This window comes from Podarcis pityusensis (assembly GCF_964106645.2).
Source record: "Podarcis pityusensis genome assembly, chromosome: 4".
NCBI classification, from domain to species: Eukaryota; Metazoa; Chordata; class Lepidosauria; order Squamata; family Lacertidae; genus Podarcis; species Podarcis pityusensis.
In genome coordinates, this window is record NC_138027.1 from 19,246,480 (window position 1) to 19,273,663 (window position 27,184).

Here is a 27,184-nt window from a genome sequence, read left to right on the forward strand (position 1 = left end):
AGAAAAGGCTCTTCCACAGGCCCCTGCGCTACACACTTCATTTAAACCAAGGGAATATCTCTGACTGATCTTAAAGCACTGGCCGGCCCACAGGGGTGTGCCCTCTCCGATATGTTGAGGAAAGGTGGTGAAGTATGATGTAGGATAGATAGAAAATTGATGCAAAAGGGTGCTTGGAATTGCAAAGATACAGTGCAGCTGAAGGAGGAAGTATGACATCTTAGTTATAGCTTAGTCCAAGCTTACCCAGCCTTGTGTCAGCCAGATATCTTTACTACATTTCCAAGAAAATATTCCTGCCAGCCAGCCAGTGTAGATAATATTGGGTTGTTGTTGTTTAGTCGTTTAGTCGTGTCCGACTCTTCGTGACCCCATGGACCAGAGCACGCCAGGCACTCCTGTCTTCCACTGCCTCCCGCAGTTTGGTCAAACTCATGCTGGTAGCTTCGAGAACACTATCCAACCATCTCATCCTCTGTCATCCCCTTCTCCTTGTGCCCTCCATCTTTCCCAACATCAGGGTCTTTTCCAGGGAGTCTTCTCTTCTCATGAGGTGGCCAAAGTATTGGTGTCTTAACTTTAGGAGCTGTCCTTCCAGTGACCACTCAGGGCTGATTTCCTTAAGAATGGATGCGTTTGATCTTCTTGCAGTCCATGGGACTCTCAAGAGTCTCCTCCAGCACCAGAATTCAAAAGCATCAATGCTTCGGCGATCAGCCTTCTTTATGGTCCAGCTCTCACTTCCATACATCACTACTGGGAAAACCATAGCTTTAACTATACGGACCTTTGTTGGCAAGGTGATGTCTCTGCTTTTTAAGATGCTGTCTAGGTTTGTCATTGCTTTTCTCCCAAGAAGCAGGTGTGGCCTGATTTTGTAAGGCAGCTTCGCATGTTCCAAATGCTGGCTGGAGACAAGAATCAACAGGTGATTCTTCCACTTGAGGATTCAAATAAGCAGCCAGACATATACAGCCCAGTAATCTTAACAATTGGAATGATCAGCCCTGTAGCAGAAAGGAATCTGGCAATTGTCCACAGTTTAGTAGGCAAGCGTGCTGTCCTCCCACGTTGTCTGTTTCACTCCAGCAGGGCATGCCAGGATGACTTAATTTGTCTTTTCCAACTGTACTGTTAACTTCTCCTCCCAACTGTACTGTTGCTTGAAGTTTCACTTGGAGCTATCTTTCGTTTACATCTTAGCGAGTTTAGCCTGGAGCAATAGCAAGAGACTATTTTGCAACCAACAAAAAATTTGGATAATGTACTAAACTCTTCTTCTTTCTTCCCTCCCCCCCCCCAAAAAAAATGTTTTACCCAGGTGCCTTGCAGAGCCACTGATGACCTACAAGTTGCACAAGGACTTCGTCGTTGCCGTCAGTAAGTGAAAATTCAGTCAAAAGCTGGTGACTGCAAATCCTTGGGAAACCTTGAGAGAAACTTGCATTCACCAGCTGCCCAGGGATTTTGTTTGAGAGATAAGGCTTAACAGTGGAAATATTGGGCATAGGGCCAAACTAGCTAACTGTGTAAAATCCATATGTGTAAACCCAGTCATGAAAAAAATAATAATTGGAGGTCTAGTTTTCACTCCGCTGCAATGACCTGGGTAGGGCAAGGCGTGGGGAAGCTTGAAGCTTCCAGTTCCTGATGAACTACAACTCCCATCAGCCCCAACAAGCATGGCCAATGGCCAGGGATGATGGGAGTTGTAGTTCTGCAACATCTGGAGGGCCAGAGGTGGTGGTTATTTTTATTTATTTTGCACTCGCATAAATACAATACAAACCCAATGATAAAATCCATTCGTAACTAAAATGCACGAAGTAAGCGATTCCATCAAAGCATTAAGAGCATCTGTGATTAAAACATACAACAAAACAAGTCAGTTTTTTTTAAAAAAAAAAACACAGTTGAAACCATTAGATTAGGGCATTTGAGCCAGTGGAATGCCAAAATCATAGATCATAGAATTGTAGGCTTGGAAAAGGACCCTGAGGATCAGGTAAAGGTAAAGGGACCCCTGACCATTAGGTCCAGTTGCGGACGACACTGGGGTTGCGGCACTCATCTCACTTTACTGGCCGAGGGAGCCGGCATACAGCTTCCGGATCATGTGGCCAGCATGACTAAGCCGCTTCTAGCAAACCAGAGCAGCGTACGGAAACGCCGTTTACCTTCCCGCCAGAGTGGTGCCTGTTTATCTACTTGCACTGCGTGCTTTCGAACTGCTAGGTTGGCAGGAGCAGGGACCGAGCAACGGGAGCTCACCCCGTCGCGGGGATTCGAACTGCTGACCTTCTGATCGGCAAGCCCTAGGCTCTGTGGTCTCCCGCTTTTGTTGGACTACAACTCCCATCATCCCTGACCTCTGGTTCTGCAAGTTGTAGTCCATCAACATCAGCCCCATATGGCATGACCAGTGGTGGGGACATGCTGGGAGTTGTAGTCCAGTCACATCTTGATGGCAACAAGTTCCCCATTCCTTGTTTAAATCAATCCTTAGAGCTAAAATGCAGCCTGTTTTGTTCCTTGATAAGTTTTTTTAAAAAACAAACCAATGTATTGTGTGTGTTTTGTTTTTTAATCATTATTATTTTAATAGAGTCTGATGACCAAAATTACAGGGTGGAAGCAGTCCATGCACTTGTTCACAAACTGCCAGAGAAAAACCGAGAGATGCTGGACATCCTGGTCAAGCACTTGGTCAAGTAATAACTATTTTCTTTCCTTTACTGTGATGGGACCGGGAGGAGAGATGAAAGGGAGGGAAGATGCTTCTGTGTAGTTTATTTTCTGGCACCACTCTTCACACCTTCCCTAATTGCTTCGTTCCAAAGAGATGAAGTTATTATTATTGAAAATTATGATTATTATTGAATTTATATACCGCCCTATATGATGCTTAAGCTGTCTAAGGTTGTGAGCAAAGAGCTGCTGACTGGAATTGTATTTGTTGCTGGAGCCCTGGAGGTTCTCGACAAATAAGCAGCGCACATTAAATTAACCCTTTAATTGTAATTGCCCTCTGTTTCTGCCAGGGAGTGAGTCTGTGGAAAATGAGTCTGTGGAAAAGAAGCTCAAGGCCCTTTCATCTCCTGTAATACTTTCATGTCTTTCTAAAAAACACAAACTGAAATGGCACTGCTATGCTTAGGCCTAATGTTTGTGTGCTATAGGAAGGATTCTTGTTTCCTTCTCGTTTTCGTTTTGTTGAGCTTTCCAATTCAGAAAACATCACGGGGTAGTAGTTGATAATATGATATATAAAGTACGTGACATTAGAATTTTATTTGATACTTACCAAAGAAATGGAGGGAACTCAGAGGCAGGATAGAGCCTAAGTTAAATATGTAACCTACATACGTGTGTTTATGAATGTATGTATGTTTACTGAAAATCAATAAAAACTTAATTTACAAAAGAAAATATCACGGGGTAAAGCCCATAAAGAAATCTAGTCGGAATAATTAGGTGTTATACTGGAGTGGATGAAGTGCAAAATGTTTATATATAGCGGACAGATGGAGAATCAGAAGTTCTTTAGCTTCTTAACTTTTCTTTCTCTTTTCTCTCCTCTTTTCTTTCTCTTTCTGTCTCTTTATCTCTTTTAATTCTTTTTCTGTTCCATCTTTCTTTCTTTCCCCTCTTCTCTTTCTCTTTTTTGCCCCTGTATTAATGTTTTAGTTTGGACAAAAAAAAAGACATTTGACAATAATCTTTGTATTTTTCTTTATAAATTGTTTTCATAAAATGGAAAGGCATCCCACCGAAAAACAAAAACAAAAAAGGGAATAATGAATCTGTTGGTAGAAAGGAATGGCGAGACATGAGGAGGGATGGTTGGTTTATTTCTAAATAAATTGCTTTATGAATTAGAATGACTTTCACATGTAAATATATGTGTTCACTGCGTGGCTAGCTGAGATGTGCATTCTCATTTCCAGAAGACAGCAGAAAGTGATGGTTTTGCTGGTGTGAATCTGTGACCATGGGTAAAATTTCTGTCACGTCACCTCAAGTATAGTGTTTTTTGGTGGATTTGATTTACACATTAAGTTGCTTGTCAACAAGACCTGGTTCGTACATGCATGCATACTCATCGCTTGATTTCTCTGCACATTATTACTGGAAAGTACTACCTTTGGTGCTTTAAGGTAGGAAATCTATGATGGCAGCATTTTTTCATCTCCGCTGAGCTAAGCAGTTGGTCCCTTAACTCTCCCCCTGACCTCACCATTGTGATCCATGCAACTGTCACCTCCAGGCTTGATTATTGTAACTCGCTCTACATGGGGCTGCCCTTGAAACTGACCCAGAAACTCCAGCGGGTGCAGATTGCCATGGCAAGACTCCTTACGGGGTCGTCGCCGCGAGATCACATTCACCCTATGCTATACCAGCTGCACTGGCTCCCAGTGGAGTACAGGATCAGGTTTAAGGTGCTGGTTTAAACCTTTAAAGCCCTATACGGCCTAGGACCCTCCTACCTACGGGACTGCCTCTCCTGGTATGCCCCACGGAGAACCTTAAAGTCTGCAAATAATAACACCCTGGATATCCCAGGTCCCAGGGAGATTAGACTGGCCTCGACCAGGGCCTTTTTGGCCGTGGCCCCGGCCTGGTGGAACACTCTCTCACAAGAGACCAGGGCCCTGCGGGATTTGATATCTTTCCGCAGGGCCTGCAAGACGGAGCTGTTCTGCCAGGCCTTTGGTTGGGGTTCAGTCTGATTCTTTTCTTTCTATATAAGAACAAGCATTAAAGAGGCCTCCTAGCCCGCTCACAGGTCCTTTATAAGACCAGTGGTAACACTTGGCCCTGGAGAATTTTACTCTCAATTTTACCCATGGACTGCCTTCTCTCCAGATTTTAATTTGCTATGAACTAATTTTAAGATAAGGGAGGCAGGTGGCGCTGTGGGTTAAACCACAGAGCCTAGGACTTGCCGATCAGAAGGTCGGCGGTTTGAATCCCCGCAACGGGGTGAGCTCCCATTGCTCAGTCCTTGCTCCTGCCGACCTAGCAGTTTGAAAGCACGTCAAAAGTGCAAATAGATAAATAGGTACCGCTCTAGCGGGAAAGTAAACGGCGTTTCCGTGCGCTGCTCTGGTTTGCCAGATGCGGTTTAGTCATGCTGGCCACATGTCCCGGAAGCTGTACGCCAGCTCCCTCGGCCAATAAAGCGAGATGAGCGCCACAACCCCAGAGTCGGCCATGACTGGACCTAATGGTCAGGGGTCCCTTTACCTTTACTTTAATTTTAAGATGTATTTTAATTAATTGATTGCCTGTTTTTATGTTCTTATGTTCTTTGTATCCTGTGTTAGTTTTATGTTAGCCGCCCTGAGCCCAGCTCCAGACGGGGAGGGCGGGGTACAAATAAAAATTTATTATTTATTATTATTATTATTATTATTATTATTATTATTATTCACACATGCATGTCATCATATGATGTCGTAATCATCAGGTGATGATCGTGCATGTGTGAACCAGCTCCCAAGTGTACAGCAGTTAAAGTACCATAAAAGTGAAGTGATGTAGATGCGTTTTTGTACGTTTCGAAATTTTCATTTTGTAAAGCACACTGAAAAACCTGTGATGTCACAAGTGCAGGAAATGAGTAAAAATATTGAAATAAGAGTTGTGCAAATAAGCAGATCTTGCTTCTTACTCTGAGGACTGGATTGTGGAAGCTATTTTTGCATGCTGTGCCATCTTAATATAAAAGAGGAAGGAGGAAAATCACCCCATAGCTCACACACCAGTCTGCAAATTGACAATATCCAAAACTTCACATTGGCCTGTAATAATAGTAATAGTTTCAGAAGACAGTGATTTTGTTTTTTTTGGAATAAAGGATATTTCCACCTTTCCCTTACCTTTCAATACCAGATTACTTTTCGCAGGGAAAAGTAAAGTAGGCCTAAGGAAAATTGGTTTATTAAAAAGTTCCAGCTTATTGGCACTCTGAAAAAAAGTAATGTTCTAAAACTTCTGCAAGAACCTAAGCCTTTGAACCTGTTTGCAGATTGGTGGCTAGCCATTACTTAGAATGATATCAAATTCCATTTTCTGTTTTGTCATCTTTACTATCCAATTTGTCACCATGGTAACCTAAAGCAACATAATATTCTGTGTTGTGGGCGATAAATTCAGAGTGAAAGGGGAACTGGTTTAGTATTCCTACCTGTGTTTGGACCCTATTTGTCAAAGTCCCTTTCTGGATAAGGAACTGAAAATCTGCACAGTACCCTGGAGCCACCTGACTTAACAAAATGAAGCCGAGAAGCGCCATGATTTTTATTTTATTTTTAATACATATAGTTCAGAAATACAGAGTTCTGCAGGATTGAGCTGCTAAATTTGAAACCGAATACTTTACCGAACTCGGGGCTGCTGGCAAAATTGGCAGCCTTTGTCGGGTTCCTCCTGTAACTCTCCGTAGTGAATAACTTGCCACATAACTGAAAAGGCTCCCTCCCTTTTACACTTCAGTGCCAACCATGTTGACCATGGTCCTCCTCCACCATCAGAAGCAGTAGGCCTCAGGATGACAGTTGCTTGGAATTTCTGGTGGGAAGAGTCCTGCTGCACTCAGGTCCTGCTTGCGTTCTTCCTGCAGGCATCTATTTGGGCGCCATGGCAACAAGATGCTGGACCAGATGGGCCACTGGCCTGATGCAACAAGGCTGTTCTTATTGTCTTCCTCAGTCTCCAAAAGCAAAGCTGGGTCTAGAAGCAGCATGAGAAGATGGTGCAAAAACTCACTCTCCAGATATATGAGAGCCAAGGAGTGCCACAATGGGTTCATTCCATATCAAGCAAGCCAATTTTTAATGATTTTTTTTTTTTTTACCTGATGTCATCCAATTTTTTGTATTCTTGCTGAACAATCAAAACAAAGTTTAAATCTAAAGTTTTATATTTTTATCTCCTCCCGTTTTTGAGTTATGAGGTTTTTAAATTCCAAAAAAATGACAATTTTGGCCTTGCCAGGCTACACAAAAAGCTCTTAGAAATAGGAAACAATCAATACAGGGTTTGGGGGGGATTTTTAATCACTTTTTTAAATTTTAAACTTTGTAATTTAACTTAAAAAATTGAACTAAGTTGATCAAGTGCCATATCATATTAAAGCCCATGATGTTCTGAAGAAATTAGTATTTTCAGTTTTAAAATATATCAATTCTGGGCTGAGCTTTAAAGGTTTTTGTTTAGTCCGGCAAGGCCAAAATTGTCATTTATTTATTTATTTTAAATTTCAAACCCTCAAAAACGAGAGGAGATAAAAAAATTAAAAACTGAGATCTGGGACCTTTTCTTATACTACTGTTAGGAAACTGATACTGAAAGCAATAGATATATAATGGTAAGGTAAAAATAATTGGATCACTTGACATGGAATGACCCAATGTGAAATTGACCTAATCTAGTTGGCCCTGTTTTGGTACGTGTTTCCACTATTCCTTCCCTGTTTAGCAGAGAACCTGTCAGGGAACTGCCATCAGAGCTAGAGGCGGAGGGAAGGCTCCAGAGGGATGCCGGAGAGGGTCCCAGTAGGGAGAGAGGCAGCCCATCTGCTGGGGAAGGAAATCAGCGTAACACCAGTGGAGAAGGGGGGCAGATGGGGGAATCGGAGAGGAGGCTCCAAGACTCCTCGCCGGAGACCAGCGGAGAGAGTACGGGTACTCCGCTGCCCACACCCTCCCTGCGCAGAAGACTTCCGCGCAGGGAGAGTAGGAGGAGACTTGGCGTCAAAGAACTTCTTTGCTGGAAGAAGTTCAAGAAATGCCCACTGACAGATTCTGCCAGCGACTGAGACAGCCACGAAGCTAGAGGCTGTCCAGACAGAAAGGGTTCAACCAGGTAACCTAGCCAGGAGTGGCGGCAACTTACGCACGAGCAACCCCTAGAACCATTACAGAACCACTTCATAAAAACACAAGGGCTGCAGGTGTATCCCGTGAACACTCCATCCCAGGACCAAGAAAGTCCCCTTCTACATTGGGGTCTAAATCTTGCCACGCATATGCAGACATTACAGCAGGTCCCTGTTCCTTTCAGCATGTAAAGGTAAAGGGACCCCTGACCATTAGGTCCAGTCGTGACTGACTCTAGGGTTGTGGCGCTCATCTCGCTTTATTGGCCAAGGGAGCCGGCATACAGCTTCCGGGTCATGTGGTCAGCATGACTAAGCCACTTCTGGCAAACGAGAGCAGCGCATGGAAACGCTGTTTGCCATCCCGCTGGAGCGGTACCTATTTATCTACTTGCACTTTGACGTGCTTTCGAACTGCTAGGTTGGCAGGAGCGGGGACCGAGCAACGGGAGCTCACCCCGTTGCGGGGATTTGAACTGCCGACCTTCTGATTGGCAAGTCCTAGGCTCTGTGGTTTAACCCACAGCGCCACCCGCGTCACAGGCTAAATGGCACCTTTCTGTAGCAATCCCTAGAAAACTCCTGAGTGATTCTGCCGAGTGAAGGATTTATGATGAGCACCCATAGCCCGTGGTTCATCCTGCTCATCGCTTATCCAAATAAACAAGCAACATTTTCACAGGCTTCATTCTAAATGAAGCGTTGAACCCTGCCTTCTGGAATGAAAATGGTCTGATTTATGTACAGGTAGATTGTTAATGTCTGTTGAATGGCATGGTCCGTTCACCAATATGTCTGCCTCGCTACATAATGAAATGAGAACCTGCGTAGCTTTAAAAACCGACTAGGTGTTCCTAACCATAGATCATCTCTAACCTTTGCGTCGTTGGGAGTTCTTTTAAAGTGATGCGCACCAAATTTGCTCTCCATGTACATTTTTCAAGAAACCTTCATGGCCCAGACAGTAGATTACTGTTGCCGTCTGCTGATGGAATCATCCCCCAAGTCAACCCTGCTCTTGGAATGAAATGTGTACTGCAACACACTCTGGTGGTGCATTTTGGGGAGTAAAGGCCTTACTGAAATTGGCTAAGCTGCTATGTGGTCATGAGTAACCTTTAAATTTTATTATTTATACCCCACCCATCTGACTGGGTTTCCCCAGCCACTCTGGGTGGCTTATTACAACATATATAAAAACATAATAATACATCAAACATTAAAAACATCCCAACATAGGGCTGCCTTCAGGTGTCTTCTAAAACTTGTGTGGTTCTTTATCTCCTTGGCATCTGAAGGGGCCGGGGCGTTCCACAGGGCGGGTGCCACTACCGAGAAGGCCCTCTAGGCCTGGTTCTCTGTAACTTCACTTCTCACAGTGAGGGAACCAGCAGAAGACCCTCAGCAGAGGGAAGTCAAAATGACCAGGGTGCTGGAACAACTCCCTGGAAACGGACGAGTCTGAATGTTGGGAGATTTAGAACAGACAAAAGGAAGCACTTCGTCACACAGAATCCAACTTCTGTGAGGGAAATGAGAAGTCAGAGTGGCTTGCAGGGCAGGGAGTTCCATTCATGCGCCCTAAAACATAATGAGTTGTGTAGGTTTCTGAAAGCCGAGTGTGCATAGGTCCTAGGAGATGCTGTGTGGGGAGCACAATGCAAAAAGTGGTTTTTTAGGATATATTTATAATAAAGTGGTTTGAATGAACCAACCCAGTCTATGGCACGAGGCTTTTAGCTCCAGTAGCTTTTGCAGAAAGATTCAGATTGGTGTACTTTGGTTTCTGCTACACATTGTCAGCTTCATTTGTTTGTGGCCCTTTCTAGAAAATAAGAAAAGAAAAGCTGAGAGCAAATGTACCTTCAAATGAAAAATGCATCTTGCTTGGTTTCTGCCTCAGTTAGGGGAAAGGTTCATAACTGAAGTGACTTGTTTTTAAATTCAAGAGAAATGTTTGTTGTAGTAATAATAATTAACAATAATAATTTATTATTTATCCCCCACCCATCTGGCTGGGTTTCACCAGCCACTCTGGGCGGCTCCCAACAGAATATTAATTAAAAACACGATAAAGCATCAAACATTGAAAACTTCCCTAAACAGGGTTGCCTTCAGATATAGCACGAGTTGGTCGCAGAAATGCGTTGAAACTTGCAGCCTTTCTTAAAATAGGCAGGGCACAACCAGCAAAAATATTTTTGGACTTCTTCCAGTCAGCTTTCTTTTCTATGAGGGGAAACATTTACGTCATTCTGAGGTGTATTACCATGTCAAAATTATAAGCCTGATAGAAAGAATAAATAATAACCCTGCACTTCTGCTGCACCTCTTTTTCGAACAGGAAGTTAGTGGGTGATGATTAACTTCCTCCTTTTTTAATTGTTTTGTTTTCAGGGTATCACTACATAGTCAGCAAAATCTCATGACCATCTCCAACCTTGGAGTTATCTTTGGCCCCACACTGATGAGAGCCCAGGAGGAAACCGTGGCTGCAATGATGAACATCAAGTTTCAGAATATTGTGGTTGAGATTCTCATCGAACATTATGAAAAGGTAGAACACTGGAATCTTGTAAAACTTATTGAAAGGCACACACTTAAAAAATAAATAAATTCAACAGCAGAAACACCATATAACCTTGAACCTCACAATTGCTGTTCCATAGCCTAGCTTACATCCCATTCATGTTTGATAATGGCAAGAGCAGCTTCTTCTTCCTTGATTCTTATGTTCTTCTGGGGTCCAGAGGATGGCAGGACAAGAACGGGCCTTTTATGTGGTGGCTCCCCATTTGTGGAATGCTCTCCCTAGACAGGCTCCCCTGGCGTCTTCATTACTTATCTTTAGGTGTCAGGCGAAAAACATTCCTCTTCTACCAGAGTTTGACTGGTTAAACAGTCTGTTATCTTTTAAATGTGTCAAGGGGGATTGCTTTTTTGGTATTATGTATTTTGTGGTTTTATGTTGTAAACACCTCTGTGCTCTTTGGATGAAGGGTGGTGTATCAGTTGTAGTAGTAGTAGTAACAACAACAACAAACAATAATACAGTGGTACCTCGGGTTACATACGCTTCAGGTTACAGACTCCGCTAACCCAGAAATAGTGCTTCAGGTTAAGAACTTTGCTTCAGGATGAGAACAGAAATCGTGCTCCAGCGGCACGGCAGCAGCGGGAGGCCCCATTAGCTAAAGTGGTGCTTCAGGTTAAGAACAGTTTCAGGTTAAGTACGGACCTCCGGAACGAATTAAGTTCTTAACCCGAGGTACCACTGAATAGTAATAATAATAATAATAAATAGTAGTAATAGTAGTTGTTACTGCGAAATCACAGCATTAGGCTGGCTGTTGTCTCTTGACCCTAGATGAAATATAGCTGCTCCTAAAAGATTCTCAGCTATCCTTGCTTTTAACTGACAGATATTCCACACAGCCCCAGACCCCAACATCCCTCTTCCGCAGCCTCAATCCCGATCGGGCTCAAGAAGGACGAGAGCAATCTGCCTTTCCACAGGCACTCGCAAACCCAAAGGACGATATACCCCATGCCTGGCAGACCCAGACAGTAAGTGCATCTTACTCCACTGGCACATTCTCACTTACTGAAGTTGTCAGTTAATGGATGGTAGCAGTTGTTTTGCTCTGAGCATAAAGGGGTGCTGCTCATCAGAGCACTGTGTGTGTGTGTGTGTGTGTGTGTGTGTGTGTGTGTATGCAGACGCAAATATTGCATTATCCCCTGAAAGGTTCCGAGCTTTTGCTATGTGTTTCGTTTCTCTATTCTGCGCCCCACCCCTCCCTGGCCCAAGCAAGACCATCTTGATGTGCTAAGGCAGAGTGGAATTTGTTTAGTTCGAAAGACAGGTAGAGTTATCCCCATTCGTTCGCCCTCTGCACCAGTGAAATCCACCAAGGAAACAGGTTCCCATTCTGTGCCATCCCATCAGCAGGGAGATGCATGACTGGTTGCAGAGCACAGAGGGAGCAGCATCCCTGCTCAAAATAAACTGGTCTGGTCAGGGTCATTGCCTGAGACTGTGTGGGAGCTCATGTATCCTGCCTTGAGCTCCAGGATGGAAGAAAGGCTGGGTGTTAATGGAGTAGATTTATGAAGTGGTGTCACTGTGCATTATAGAGGTGTTGATGGAACGATTTCTGCATGCCTGGCAGAGGAACTGCAAGTGTTTATTGCCCAACGGTGGCATTGCATTCATTGCTGGTGGATTGAGATCAGGGCTTATCGCACTTCTATGTCTGGAAGGCTATAAAGATAGTTTTAGCTCCTAATGTCGTCCAAATTCTGCTCGAGGAAAGCCTGGCATATGCAAACTGTGTTAAGTAAGGGTGCAAACCTGCACGTATTTTCTTAGTGGGCAAATTCTGTTTCCACTAATCACAAAGGGTTACTAAGCTTGATCAGAATGCTGAAGTTCTACCTCCTGACCAGTAGGGGAGCCCTACTAAGTCCTCCTCTGACTTCTGAGCCTTCGCCCAGTATGGCCCATGCATTTAAAACCCATCATCAGAACAAGAAGAGCTCTTTTACCTCTTTAAATTAAAGCCAGATTCTCTGTAGCCAGTACCAAATTATGTTGGATTTCGTGCCAAGGAATAGAACTTTTTTTTTTTAATATTTAAAATTTTTATTTTTTACCAACCACCAAAACACAAGCAGTGAAACGCCGCCCCGCCCCCCAAGGCGACTGATACATTGGGTACACATAATCAATAATAACATATTCAAATCAACCATATGTACAATTTTATATATGTTAAGACTCCTCCATCCATAAGGTTTATTTAACTTTTAACATTTTAATTGCCCCAAATTGTTCAAACCTACCCAAATAATTCAATATCTTCTCAAACCAATCCTCCTCTTTCTCACTTAAACCCTTTCATTCTGTGTATCTTCACAGTTAGATATTCTAAAATTATAATATTATTCAGTTTTTTCCTCCATTGGTTCACCCCTAACTCCTCTGCATTTTTCCAGTTACTCGCTATAACCTGTCTGGCTGCAGTTACCATCAATTTTACCCATTTACAAGGAGTAGAACTATTAGAAATACTCAAGTCCTGGTGAAGACTGGCACTCTCCATTTAGGCTAAGGGTGGGCATCCTGTGGTCCTTCATATGTCGCTGGACTCCAGAACCCATAATCCCTGATTGTGGGCCAATTTGTTTGGGGCTGATGAGGTTGGAGTCCCAACATCTGGAAGGGCCACAGATTGCTCACCCCTGATTTAGACCATGCTTGGATGCTAATGAGCAAGTAGTGTTGCCCTCCTGCCCATAAGAAAGCAAAATTGCACCCTGGTAAACATCATCTGTTCTTCCACCTCCCCAACCTTTCCACCTTACAGCTGATTCCTACAGCAGCAGCCCAGACAGCACCCCGATGGGCAGCATAGAATCCCTTTCATCTCACTCATCAGAACAAAACAGCACCACAAAACCTCCATCTTCTCAGCCCAGGGATAAAGCCGGAGGAGTTCCATGGATTGCTTCGTCCCCATCATCCAACGGGCAGAAAAATTCAGGCCTTTGGACGCCGAGTCCTGAATCTTCCTCAAAGGAGGACACAGCAAAAACAGACATGGAGTCTGACTGCCATAGTGTCACTTCTGTCACCGGTCCAGAGACCGTGACTCCACCAACAGACCTGACCAAAAAAGGACTATATAGCCTCTCCGGATTGAAAAGGTCAGCGGCTTCCTCCATCCGGTCCATCCCTTCTGCCGAAGGTGAGCCCTGTGTGTTGTGTGTTGGCTTAGAGTTAATAAGGAAGATTTGGGGTTGTATCCAAAGTAGCACTACGTGAACCTTCAGTCACTGAAAGGATTTGTACTTGAGTGGCAGAGCATTCTCTCTTCTCCGCTCCTACCACTTCCATCTGTTCTGGGGGTTCCCCCTCCCCAACCCTCTGGATCACATTTGAGGGGGGGACGGAGTGGGGGAGAAGTCCCATTGCAGAAGCGAAAATCCTTGCACTGCCTTAGTTGAATACCACCTGGTATATTGAACATTATGTGCAAAAAAAATAATGAAGAATATAAAATGAAACTGGTGGTGCTCCTTTAAAAAAACCAACACAGCCCGTAAGGATGTTTTTCTCCACTGAATTTTGGCTGACTAGACAAATCTGGCAGAGCACCGATAAAAAGTTAAATAAATAAAGGGTGTTTGCAGCTATTTGGGCCAAATGTTAGGCATGTTTTGAAAATTCCTCATAAGGACAGAATCGTTGAAGAACAAATCATCACAATGTTGTTTGCAATAATTGCACATTTCTGTGTTAAACTTCCATGTTTATAATATATCTAAATTGACGTTGGCTATAATGATTATTTATCCGTTGCTGTAAGTTTAGATAATTAGAAAAAAGGCAAAAAAATACCCCACCAAAGCTTAGTCAAACAGAAAATTCCAGGTCACCAAAACCTGGGGTGTCAGTAGTTTCTTCACCATTTATGAGTCATGTCTGGATTTTAAGCTAACCGATCCTGGAAACTTTGGCGAACGCATCGTCTTGAGAGACATCTTTATCATTTCCAGTGATTACATTACAGAGCCTATCTCTCATCTCACCCAGTGATAAAGATCAGGCTGCTTCGTTATAGTGTAGGCTTGTTTCTGTATACTGCAGGAAGTTTCCTCTGGCAAACATGTCATTCAGCATTAGCAATACATGGTGCATATGCAGCAAGGGCAAATTGCAGAGGCTTGGTCTCTGCCGCAAAGTCCAGGGAGGTAGATTTTTAATTTACTTTTTTGCAAGGTAGAAGCAAGAGGAAGGTCAATCCTTTCCTTACCATAGGAGCCTTATACCAAGTCAAACCATTGGCCCATCTAGCTCTGCATTGTCAACACGGACTGGCAGCAGCTCTGCAGGGTTTCAGGCAGGAATCTCAGCCCTGCCAGGGATTGAATTTGGGATATAAACCACAGAGCCTAGGACTTGCCGATCAGAAGGTTGGTGGTTCTAATCCCCACAACGGGGTGAGCTCCTGTTGCTCGGTCCCTGCTCCTGCCAACCTAGCAGTTCGAAAGCACGTCAAAGTGCAAGTAGATAAATAGGTACCACTCTGGCGGGAAGGTAAACGGTGTTTCCGTGCGCTGCTCTGGTTTGCTCATGCTGGCCACATGACCCGGAAGCTGTACGCCAGCTCCCTCGGCCAGTAAAGCGAGATGAGCGCCGCAACCCCAGAGTCATCCGCGATTGGACCTAATGGTCAGGGGTCCCTTTACCTTTTACATGCAGGGGAGATCCTCTGCCACTGAGCTTTCCGCTACAACTGCCTCTCAGCTTGCTCTCTCCACTGCATGCAGCAAACAGGCAATTGGAACAAACCAACGGGAAGGTTAAGTACCACCCTGAGCGAAACAGTCAGTAGAGCATGAGTCTCTTAATCTTAGAGTCATGGGTTCGAGCTCCACGTCGCGCAAAAGATTATTGCATTTCAGGAGGTTGGACTAGATGACTTGGTTTTCCTTCCAACTCTACGATTCTATGATTCTAATGCCAATCGCCCAGCTCCTTGTGGTCTTGCAGTGAGGTGGTAGCAGAACGGGTTCTCAAGACTCTTGTTTTCTCGCCAGATGCTCAAGAATGGTTTTTTTTTTAATATTCTTGAGATCATTTTCTGTGGCGCTGTTTTACTCAGGTAACAAAAGCTGCAGTGGTTCAGTACAGAGCTTAACTTCTCTCGATGCCAAAGAGACACCCAAGGCCCCAGCAAACCCAGACCTGCCTCCAAAAATGTGCAGGAGACTGCGGCTCGATACGGCGTCAAGTAACGGCTACCAGAGACCGGGATCTGTGTAAGTCACCCCAGAGGGTTGTGGGGCATGTTTGCGTGCAGGCATTTGGGTCCTCGGGTTGTTCTGAAGAGCGTGTGTAAACCAGAAATTATTTTGTATGTTCCAGGGTAGCAGCGAAGGCCCAGCTGTTTGAAAGTGGTGGCTCACTTAAGCAGGCTCCCTCAGGAAGGTAAGCCGCACTTCACAATTCCTTCTTCAGTGTTCCGTGTATATACATGGTTTTATTATCATGCTCTCGTTTCCACCATGCAATCATGAAGGCCAAAAACTTTTTTTTAATAAAAAAAACACCCCAAATCTAAGAATTCAGAGTAAAAAGAACTTGGATATTTTTTTTAGTGTGACAGTGCCCACACCTTGGGAACTCCCCGCCTACTGACATTGGACAGGTGCCTTCCCTGTTCTCTTTTTAGTGCCTGCTTTTGGTTTAGGCTAGCCTATCCAGACATGTATGGGACGCGGGTGGTGCTGAGGGTTAAACCACAGAGCCTAGGACTTGCTGATCAGAAGGTCGGCGGTTCGGATCCCTGTGACGGGGTGAGCTCCCATTGCCTGGTCCCTGCTCCTGCCAACCTAGCAGTTCAAAAGCACGTCGAAGTGCAAGTAGATAAATAGGTACCGCTGTGGCGGGAAGGTAAACGGCGTTCGCCAGAAGCGGCTTAGTCATGCTGGCCACATGACCTGGAAGCTGTACGCCAGCTCCCTCGGCCAATAAAGCGAGATGAGAGCCGCAACCCCAGAGTCAGCCACGACTGGACCTAATGGTCAGGGGTCCCTTTACCTTTTACCTTTATCCAGACATGTAGAATGTTGATGTATGCTTTTTAACTTATATTTTTGAAGGTTCTAAGTTGCGGGGGTGTTACAGATAATTTCATGGTTTTATTCTTTTTGTAAACCACTTTGAAGTTTGCTCGATTGTTTGTTTGTTTACAATCAAGCGGCATATAAATTTTATGAAAGAAAGAAATTTAAATTTGGGAAAGCCTCCCTTCATTTGAAGCGGAACTCAGGCCTGCTCGGATTTGGGTTTGTCCTCAAAACAGCCCTTCTGCCATCTCCCTTTCTTTTTCCCAAGGAAACAACCCTTCCCTTTGAGAAGGGAGAGGGTTAAACAGTGCTAGAAAGAAATCAGTACAGATAGGAGAGACCAAGCAGGTGTATCGGTTGATCTGGCCCCATAGCTGACCTTAACAGAATCTTCTCTGTTCTTTGTTATGCTTCATTAGGAATATCCATCGGTGGGTCGGCTGATTTATTATAAGGATTAGTATACCACACTTCGGTTATGTTACTGGGCTATTTACAAAAGAAATAAAATAATTAAAATGTAAACAAAATAAGTTTCGACCCACAAAATGTAACTATAACAAGTTGAAAGGCCAGACTCAGGAAACTACCAGCTTCTTAAAAATAGAGGTGCCTTTATATAACCATCTTAATGTGTACTAGAAGGCCTTATCTTATTCCAGAGAAAGAGAAACTTCCTAAAGGACATGTTCCACCTGACAATGTTACTTTCACACCCTCTCTTCCTGGCTGCATCAAATGAAGCTATCTGCAAAAAGATAGCATCTCACCTTCACAAATGCACACAGTGAGATCTTTTCTCAGAACATCAAAGCTCCTTAGGCTGTTAATAGTTCAAGGTGGGTGATTAGCAATCAGGAGCAAATCGCATTTCGGTCCACAGGCTCGGGAGATGGGAAAGAGCAGGTGCAACAGCTGGCTGCAGAACAAGCCAGACATAACAAAAACACCATTTGCTAGATGATAGATGAACTGGCTGCAGTCAGAGTGCCAAGTCATGGTTTGCACAAACCACCAAGCTGAATTTTGCGTTCCAGATGTACAGCTGTATTTTGCATTCCAGACATACAGGCAAACTTACCAAGTCACTCTTCTTGATGGAGTGACTGAGAGAAAATTCAGAGCTGATTAGGAAGGAGCTCTGGTTGAAGTTGGAGCTTTCCTTGGGCTGCATGCAGGAAGCATCCGGGAGACAATGGGCTAACTCCCAGTACTATCAAGGATAAATAGAGACACATGATTTAAATCGTATTAGCAGTGAACTCCTGAGGCTCCCCCCCCCCCAGCTCCTTTCCCTCCCTGCCTTGTCTTTTCACTTCTCCTAAATGATACTGAGTGCCAGAACAGCTTGGCCACAATAAGGAAACTTTGCCCATGGTATGACTATTTTCCACCTACCCACTTTGACTCTCTGGCACCCTGTCTGCATAATCTAGCAATTCTAAAATATAGACGCTCTTTTACAGTGGTGCCTCGCAAGACGAAATTAATTCGTTCCGCGAGTTTTGTCGTCTTGCGATTTTTTTCGTGTTGCGAAGCACGGTGTCGGGAAAGTTTTGGAAAAGCTTCAAAAATCACCAAAGTCTTTAAAAACCTCAAAAAGGCTACCACACCGCGTTCTATGAGTTGCTCCTCGAAGTCAAGTCGCAACTATATTAACGGTGTTAAGAAAAAGGAAACAAACTTGCAAGACGTTTCCGTCTTGCGAAGCAAGCCCATAGGGAAAATCGTCTTGCGAAGCAGCTCAAAAAACAAAAAACCCTTTCGTCTAGCGAGTTTTTTGTCTTGCGAGGCATTCGTCTTGCGAGGTACCACTGTACTCTCGCAAGATTGAATGTTTTGCCCTCGGCTGTACTTGAGGGACGATTCCAACAAATTCCACACAAAAAAAGATTATGTTTCTTTGGAGATGGTAGTACAGAATCGGTGGCGCATGCCCTTCTGGTTTGCACTCTTTAAAAGACTTGAGGAATGAGGTCATCACCCCTCTTTTATTGTCCATTCCAGGTCGCCCAGCCACTGCCACAGTATCCTTTCTCTTGGCAGATCAAGATGAGCAGGTGACAGCAAAGGTTGCAAGGTTTTTAGCTGGGGCAATTAGAATAAGATCCACTATTTGACTATTGATTCAAAGCCCTAAACTGTATTTTGTACAATTGACTTTTTGTTTTTATTCTTTGTAAATCGTATTGTTGTTTTTTTGCTATGGCCGATGGCTGACGCAAATATTCATTCATTCTCTGCTAGGGCAATTTCTAGACCCCTTCTGCCTTTCTCATTCTTCTGTTTACATGCCAGCCTTCTGGGCCGCCATCTTGAATAGATTACCTGGTTGCAGGGCTGTCTTACAAGGCGCTAGGCCCAAGTACTGTTTAGCACTGTCGCTAAAGGCACAAACTGCATACACATCCTACATTTAAAACACATTTCCCTCCACCACCACCACCCAAAAAATCCTGGGAACTGTAGTTTAAGGTTGCTGGGAGTTGCAGCCAATGATTCTTTGATGGCGGAGATGTGCTTCAAATTTGTTTTCAGTGTGTGGTGTGTACACAGATTCAGGTAGGTAGCCGTGTTGCTCTGATGTAGTCGAAATAAAATTAAAAATTGTCCAGTAGCACCTTAGAGACCAACTAAGTTTGTTCTGGGTATAAGCTTTTGTGTGCATGCACAGTTCTTCAGAGTGCCCCACTTTTTTCCGTCTCGCACCTCTCAATCAATGGCCACTTCATTGACTGCTACCCGCAGCGTTCACAGTGTGAATGTTTCTGTTTCTGTAGCAACATAAACCATGCTTGTTTGTTTTTCAGGCAAGCCAAAGCCATGTATTCCTGCAAGGCCGAACACAGTCATGAACTATCCTTTCCTCAGGGAGCCATATTTTCCAATGGTAAGACTTCTCCCGTTGTTGTTGTTGTTGTTGTTGTTGTTGTTGTTGTTGTCGTAGCAGAAACAACAGAGAGTCCTATGGCACCAAAAGGACTACATTCGCGTCATACAGTTAAAGCACTACAGCATCACTTTAAACAGTCATGGCTTCCACCCAAAGAATTGTGGGTTCAGAGAGTTGTTTAAGAGACCCCCCTATTATATAATAAAATAATAATAATAATAATAATAATAATAATAATAATAATAATTTATTATTACTTATACCCTGCCCATCTGGCTGAGTTTCCCCAGCCACTCTGGGCGGCTCCCAATCAAGTATTAAAAACAATACAGCGTTAAATATTAAAAACTTCCCTGAACAGGGCTGCCTTCAGATTCTTTTAAAAATAGGATAGCTACTTATTTCCTTCACATATGAAGGGAGGGTGTTCCACAGGGTGGGCACCACTACCAAGAAGGCCCTCCGTCTGGTTCCCTGTAACCTCACTTCTCGCAATGAGGGAACCGCCAGAAGGCCCTCGGCGCTGGATCTCAGTGTCCGGGCTGAACGATGGGGGTGGAGACGCTCCTTCAGGTATACAGGACTATTCCCCTCCTCAATTCCCAGAGTTCCCTGGGAAGAGCGGTTGTTAAGTTTGCTAACCCACTCTGGGAACTGTAGCTCTGTCAGGGGAATTAGGGATCTCAGAACCCTTAAGAAACTACAACTCCCAGGATTCTTTGGGGGAAGTTCGAAGTGGTATCTTGGTGTGAATGTGGCCTGACAAATTTGTTAGCTTCTAAGGTGTCACAAGACAGACTTAACGCTTCTCCCCTTTCAGATTAGATGCCATGTGTGTTGTTGTGCGTCGCGGTCGTCATTATGTATTCACAAGAGAGTATTGAGGTACCTTCTCTTTTTATTTTCTTCTTCATAGTATATCCATCTGTGGAACCGGGATGGCTCAAAGCGACGTATGAAGGCAAAACAGGACTTGTTCCAGAGAATTACGTTGTCTTTCTCTAGTAATAGTTAGCAGACAGCAGCATCTTCATGGTATCCATGGTAACAAGCAATAAGCACTGTGATTTATATATATATTTTTAATCTGACACAGATATGGGGGTCTGCCAGTCAGCCCTGTGTGTGGCAGATTTGACTTCTGCAGCCGCAGACAATGTAGCTCCTTATAAACAGAACAAACCTGGTGCAAATAGTCAACTGGGTTTGTTTTCGGATGTTTGAAACATGGTACTCTTTTGGTCGTCTGCTGCTAGCAACCAGAAATTCATTTTATTTTTAAGACAAAATGATAGCAGCCAAAAAAATAAGGAGCTGAAAACAAATCGTTGTTGCTTGGGAAAGCTCTGCCTTACCCCCCAGCAACTAAGCATTTGATTCTCAATCGGTCCCAGCCATTTCAGAGAAGTCTTTGATTTTCTATATTATTTAAACTTGCGATAAAAGTCCGCAGAGATCACAATTTGCAGATGCAATACATGTCATTTATAGGGCTGCAAAGGCAATTAGTTGGAGCACCAGTTTAATCAAAAGCGTGCTTTTCGTTTTTAAGAAGCATTTTTTAAATACAATTATGTGTTTGTGTATGTTCACTGCTTTGTGTCTTTTCCATATAATTATTATTAATAAATTATATTTATAGAGTCCGTCTTCCCTGAAATGCTGTAATCCTAAATTGGAACACCAACTACAAGAGTAATTTATGGCTTTTTTATTTATTTATATTTCCTTTGCCTTTGGTCCTTCAGATTGGGGGAAGGTGTGATGTTTTTCCATTGGATAAACAAAAGCAAATAAAGCAACCAGGACCCTGAAATTTACACTGTCCATGAGGCAACAAGTGAGAACTAGTAATTTTGAGCCTTTAAATAAAATCTGTTCTGTTGCCGCCACTCATATTGACACATGCAATGGTTTTAGGCTCTTGGATTATTTTCTCTCGCAAATTTAACAAATACCTTTGTGGAGTGTCTTCGTTTCATATGTTCTGAAAATTATGCCCAGAACAAGTATGTATAGCACTTTCACAACAAGTGAAACATTTCGATGGGCTGATCGATACGAAATATATTCCGTATTAATAAATTCAGTATTACAAGAGGTCTGCTCAAAATCCATGGTAAGACATTACAATAGAAAAAGAGATAGCAATGGGACCCAGAGCAGTAACAGCAAACAAAATCACCAAGCCATTTGGAATAAAAACCAGAGCTTCCAGGACTGCCAACCAGATAGGCAGCACTCAGGTGGAGTTACTGGTTTAAATAAATGGTGCCTCGACCGAAATGTGGCTACACATCTCCACAGGGACTCATCTGTTTCACACCTGGACGTTCATCGTTCAACCATAGCCTCCACTGATGACTTGCATGTGCGAATGGACCACTGCAGGCCTAACAGTACCGTCAAAGCCTTTCAAAATGCTACAGATAAATCTTGCATGTACAGTGGTACCTCGGGATGTGAACGGGATCCGTTCCGGAGCCCCGTTTGCATCCTGAATGGAACGTAAGACGCGGTGGCGCGTCTGCGCGGGTCGCATTTTGCTGCTTCCGCGCATGCACATGACGTCATTTTGAGCGTATGTGCGAGCAGCGAAACCCGGAAGTAACACGCTCCGTTATTTCCAGGTTCCCACAGAGCGCAACCCGAAAGCGCTCAACCTGAAGCACATTCAACCCGAGGTGTGACTGTATAGGCTTGCACACCATGCTTTTCAGCGGTGTCACATCACACATTTCGCCTGCCCATAATCATGTGTGGAGGAATCAAGCAATGGCCATGCATTGTGGACCATTCGCTTGGTACAGAAGACATGATATGGCTGGGGGAGGGGAGGACTTGTCTCAGCGATGCTCCTCGGGTCATGCAGATCTCCTCGGGATCTGTTTTGTCTTGGAGCAATGGAAGTAACTGAGAACAGACAACTCCAAGCAGCCAACAAATAAAATTAGCAGCAAGACCACTTCTTATTTTACACCCCTCCACTACAGTATGCATTCCAAGAAAGGGTATTGCCCAGGCAATTGGCATTAATGGTTCACCCTGGTTGATATTTAAGTGCCTAGTAAAGCCACAAGCTTTAAGTGATAATCTACCTCCTCCCTCTTCTCATTAACCTTTGACATCTAGTGAAAAGGACTCCTTGGCAAAGCTTACCATCCTATAAACACATAGCTATCCTATTAAGAGTGACTTTGTAGCTCTTAAACAAACCTAGTGGAAATAGTTCTTTATTTGTTTGATAAACATGGTACTCTTTCGGTCATCTGCTGCTGCTGGCAACCAGAAATTCGTTTTCTTTTTTAAACGGAATGATAGGTCGTAAAGGCATTTCTGTTGAGGTACTGTTTGGATTCTGTGTGTTGATGTTTGAGTATAGAGTTCCATGAACTTCCATCGCACGTTCTGCTCGTAGGACAGAATTGTGATTACCCTTCACAAGAGTCCCCTTCAGTTTATCTCTGAACGGTCTTAGGTTGCGTTCGCAATAGTTCCCGGTAAATGTGAGACTTTAGAAATAAATATTATAGTTCTGTGTCATCGCTTACGTTTATGCAGTTGACAGGAAAGGGGGACTGTTAGGGCTGTAGATCTGTTTGGAGGTGCTGTCCCATGGTCTGTGCCATATTCCACCAATCTACAAGGAGAAACATGGTGCTCAGCCATTGTCTCATTCTGACATGCTGAAGTATTTGAAGGATTATTTCCCCAGGTGAAGCCTGTTTCCTCACACATGGCAGTATGCACTGCCATATGTTCTTGCGACAATTTGCAAGATTATGTGGCACAGTATTAAATGGTCCCAACTTGCCAAAAATTCAGGCATTCAGGTGCCATTGCACTCTTGTCCTCTTGGATAAAATGGGCCTTTGAGGTTCTCCTTATGTCCAATGGTGCTTAGACTGTGCCTTCGTGTCTTATTCCATTCTCCACAGATTCATTTGTGTAAATAACTTGGTAGTGCACTATGGCCAGGGGGTGTGGTTCAAATAACCCTGACTACAACAACTTTTCCATTCACCCACAATGCTCCTCTTCACCTTTAATTGTGTTTGTTGTGCCATCCCCTTGAGGAAAGGACTTTCACTAGTCATGGCGATAATAAAAGGAAGCAACAAAGAACTATTTCTGCTGCTAAAAATGAGCACCACAGTTTGACTCCCTGCTTCTGCTGCCATACATTTAATTTAGACCTGCTCTGTATAGAGTCTCTCTGAGGTGAGTTGTGATGGATAAACTAGTGAGCTCACTGGATAAACATAGAGCCCTGAGCAAGCAGGTGTCATTTATCAAAAATCAAGGGGATTGCAAGGTTGCTCCTTGCTTTTATATCACATATTTTCAATCTGGCCACATAAAAGAAAGGCTGTGTCGGGCCTCTTAAAGGAACTAACAACACATCAACACAAAATGCACTTCTTGGAGCCTCTGTGGCGTTATTTGTGTTGTTTGGAACAGGAATATGCCACAACATGAGCCACATTCAGGCATTTAAATCTTCCCAGTTATGATGAACCACAGGGTCAAGTATGAGTGTGGTTTTTTTAAAAAAAAAACAAACTTCAACTCCCATCAACTCCAGCCAGCATGGCAAATGGCCAGAGATGATTGGCTTTGGGGTCCAAAACATCTGGAATGTACCATGTTGGAAAAGACTACCATGTTTTGGCAAATCCATTGGGAGACTTCATATGAATTGCACAGGAAAGCTGGCACACTCAGCCAGAAGGTGTGACTAGCACATCACTTGCTTAATGAACATCTTAATGAACATCCTGTCCAGGGTAGGTGTGGATTGCATTTGAGTGCACGTGGATCTCTCTCACGTGCGCATCTCATCATACATTTTAAAGACAGGAGCTAAAATTGTGCTGGCAAATAAATATGTGGATCTGTTTCCTCCGTTGGAAATTGAGTTTACCAGACTGAAGTGAAATCTCTAGGTAGGGGAAAGGTTTGAATCTCCAGGTAGACAAGAACATCTTCCCTATACAAGTGAAGCAGAAATGATCCCCTCACTTCAGCTTGTGATCACCTGTATTAGCTAAGGTTTCCAATGAACAGTTTGCTCATTTGTTAGACTTTTATTTGAGCCTGGCTGCACTGGGTCAATTCCAGTTTGCCAAATCTAACTTAATTGTAACATTGTTCAGGGCAGCTTTAGTTCATTTTCTCACAGAAGACTGGAGACCCTTGTAATATTTTCTGTCGGCCACTGAAAACTATGATGCAACATAATACTGTTGCTGCACATGTCAGTATTTCATAATTTATATGGCATTGCTCTGATTATCTGATGCTCTTTGTAGGTCCCTTTTTGCAAGAAGGTCCTCCGTGCTTTGGAATGTAAAGGATGCAAATAGGACTTGGCAGTTTCTACATCTGTAAATTCCATTTAAATTAATAAAAAAAATTACAGCTACTAGAGTTTTATATAATTTTGAGGTATTGTTTTGTATTTTAATACTTGGAATCTGTATCCAATAATATCACAAAGTCAAATATATTTAAGAAGTGGTTGCAAGTAAATTATAGAACTTTTTTTTCCTTTATTCTGTAGTGTGATTTGGTAATTATCTGCACTCTGTACAGCCACCTATATGTGTATGTGTAAATAATAACCACCAGCATGTACTTCCTGGTGCATTTTGCTACTTCCGTCTAACTGTGTAGTACTTTTACACTAAGAATGTAAGAAATATTTAAAATAATTAAAAGTTCCTTTTGTTCCTCCTCCTTTTGTATATGCTTTTTTATTATTTAAGTGCCAGGGAATGCACTCCCTGCAAAGCCTCTCCTCTGTCTATGAGCTTCGGTCCCTCCCTTCATGAACCAATCCAAGGTGCTCACGTTAGTGTTTGAAGCCCTAAATGACTCAGGTCCCAGATATCTGAAAAATCACCCCTTGCAAGTGTTAAGATCTGTGGGGCTAGGTTGTTCCACCACCCTCAGAAGTTCAGGGTGGTGGCCTGGAATAGGGCCCTCTCTGTGGCAGCCCCCTAAGATGTGGAACTCTTCCCCCACAGAGGTGTGTCTGGCATCTTCGTTATGGAACTTTTGACAAATGCTGAAGATCCGCCTCTTTACCCTGCCTGACTCCTGAGATGTATATTTGTGATTGCAAGTTGTTTTAAACTGCTTTTAAGATTGTCTTTTAATTGTTGTCACCGGCATTGGGACCTTAGGGTGAAAGATGGGCAAGTTCTCCTCTTCTTCTTCTGAGATGAGCAGAAGCTAAAGTTAGATGTAATACAGTGGTACCTTGGTTTACGAACTTAATCCGTTCTGGAAGTCCATTCTTAAACCAAAGCGTTCTTAAACCAAGGCATGCTTTCCCATAGCAGCGGGGGACTCAATTTACAAGTGGAAAACACTCAACAGGAAGCAAAACATGTTCTTATTCCAAGGCAAAGTTCACAAACCAAAACACCTACTTCCGGGTTTGCAGCATTCTTAATCCAAGTTGTTCATAAACTAAGCTGTTCTTAAACCAAGGTACCACTGTACAAGGATGGGGAACCTCAAACCTAGGGAACCAAATGTGACCCTCCAGGCCACGCCCACTCCTTAGCCACAGCCTTCCTCCCAAGTCAACTCCATTCACACACCTTGAGTGTTTTTGCCTGACTCAGGTAACGCTTCTTGCTTGCCTGCATGGAGGTGTTCATCTGCCTCAGCAGCAGCAACAACAACAACAATAATAATAATTTATTATTTATACCCCGCCCATCTGGCTGGGTTTCCCCAGCCACTCTGGGCAGCTCCCAACAGAATATTAAAAATATGCTAAAACATCAACCATTAAAAACTTCCCTAAACAGGGCTGCCTTCAGATGTCTTCTAAAAGTCAGATAGTTGTTTATTTCCTTGACATCTGATGAGAGGGTGTTCCACAGGGTGGGTGCCTCTACCGAGAAGGCCCTCCGCCTGGTTCCCTGTAACCTCACTTCTTGTAGGGAGGGAACTGCCAGAAGGCCCTCGGCACTGGACCTCAGTGTCCGGGCTGAACGTTGGGGGTGGAGGCGCCCCTTCAGGTATACCGGGCCAAGGCCATTTAGGGCTTTAAAGTTCAGCACTTTGAATTGTGCTCGGAAACGTATTGGGAGCCAATGTAGGTCTTTCAGGACCGGTGTTATGTGGTCTCAGCGGCCACTCCCAGTCACCAGTCAACAAAAACATGTCTCTCCCGTATCGGTCTCTACAGCCACAGCAGGCGCTGTAACTCTCCAGCGGTCTGACATCGCCCCCAAAGGCGCAGTCCTTCATTGGCTCCCAAGACAGACAGATTCACGCCAAAACTGTAGAAAGGTAACATCTACATTTGAAGCCTTCTCGCTTTTTTGTACATTTACCACCACGGGCACTTGTCCCCCCTTTCCCAGAAGGGAATGTGGCTCTTGCTAAAGTTTGCCTGCCCCTGGAGCCTGACTGCTATGGCCTTCAGGAAACATTTGCCTTCCAGGAAGTGTTGCGAGTTAAGCGTAGGCACTGAGCCACAGTCACGTTTTTTTTGCTGCGCCGCTTTATCTGTTATGGTTCCAGCTACAAAAATGGCAGCTCGGTTGTCTGCACCAGTGACGGTGCTGCAACAAAAACTCTGCAGAACAGCAGGAGGCGGCGTTTAACTTCTGATATCGTCTTCCGATTGAAATATTGCTTTGAATTCTTCAGCGGTGGTGTCAAGTCTCCTGGTTCTCTAGTGTCCTTACAGTAACGAATTAGGATGCATAACTAACTTAGCAGGAGACCCTTTGCCAAAGATCATG

At 43.8% G+C, this 27,184-nt stretch overlaps 1 protein-coding gene and 1 long non-coding RNA gene across 2 annotated transcripts in view; one reads left to right on the forward strand and one right to left on the reverse strand.

The window, feature by feature from the left end:
- The window catches only part of ARHGAP42 (Rho GTPase activating protein 42), a 177,062-nt gene extending 151,911 nt beyond the window's left edge, over window positions 1-25,151 (forward strand). Inside the window, exons 16-24 of the mRNA XM_081001917.1 lie at window positions 1,322-1,380; window positions 2,606-2,711; window positions 10,283-10,442; window positions 11,308-11,452; window positions 13,255-13,635; window positions 15,556-15,712; window positions 15,819-15,881; window positions 19,333-19,412; window positions 20,332-25,151. Coding sequence (XP_080858043.1) covers window positions 1,322-1,380; window positions 2,606-2,711; window positions 10,283-10,442; window positions 11,308-11,452; window positions 13,255-13,635; window positions 15,556-15,712; window positions 15,819-15,881; window positions 19,333-19,412; window positions 20,332-20,420 — 1,240 coding nt within the window. The 3' untranslated portion in view covers window positions 20,421-25,151. The remainder of the gene's footprint in view (window positions 1-1,321; window positions 1,381-2,605; window positions 2,712-10,282; window positions 10,443-11,307; window positions 11,453-13,254; window positions 13,636-15,555; window positions 15,713-15,818; window positions 15,882-19,332; window positions 19,413-20,331) is intronic.
- Window positions 5,144-19,322, reverse strand: LOC308475443. The gene is made up of 3 exons (XR_013985200.1): window positions 17,604-19,322; window positions 7,934-9,710; window positions 5,144-7,493 (listed from the first exon to the last, which is right to left on the reverse strand). It is a non-coding gene; the product is annotated as an uncharacterized lncRNA (long non-coding RNA).
- Window positions 25,152-27,184: the final 2,033 nt, after the last annotated feature.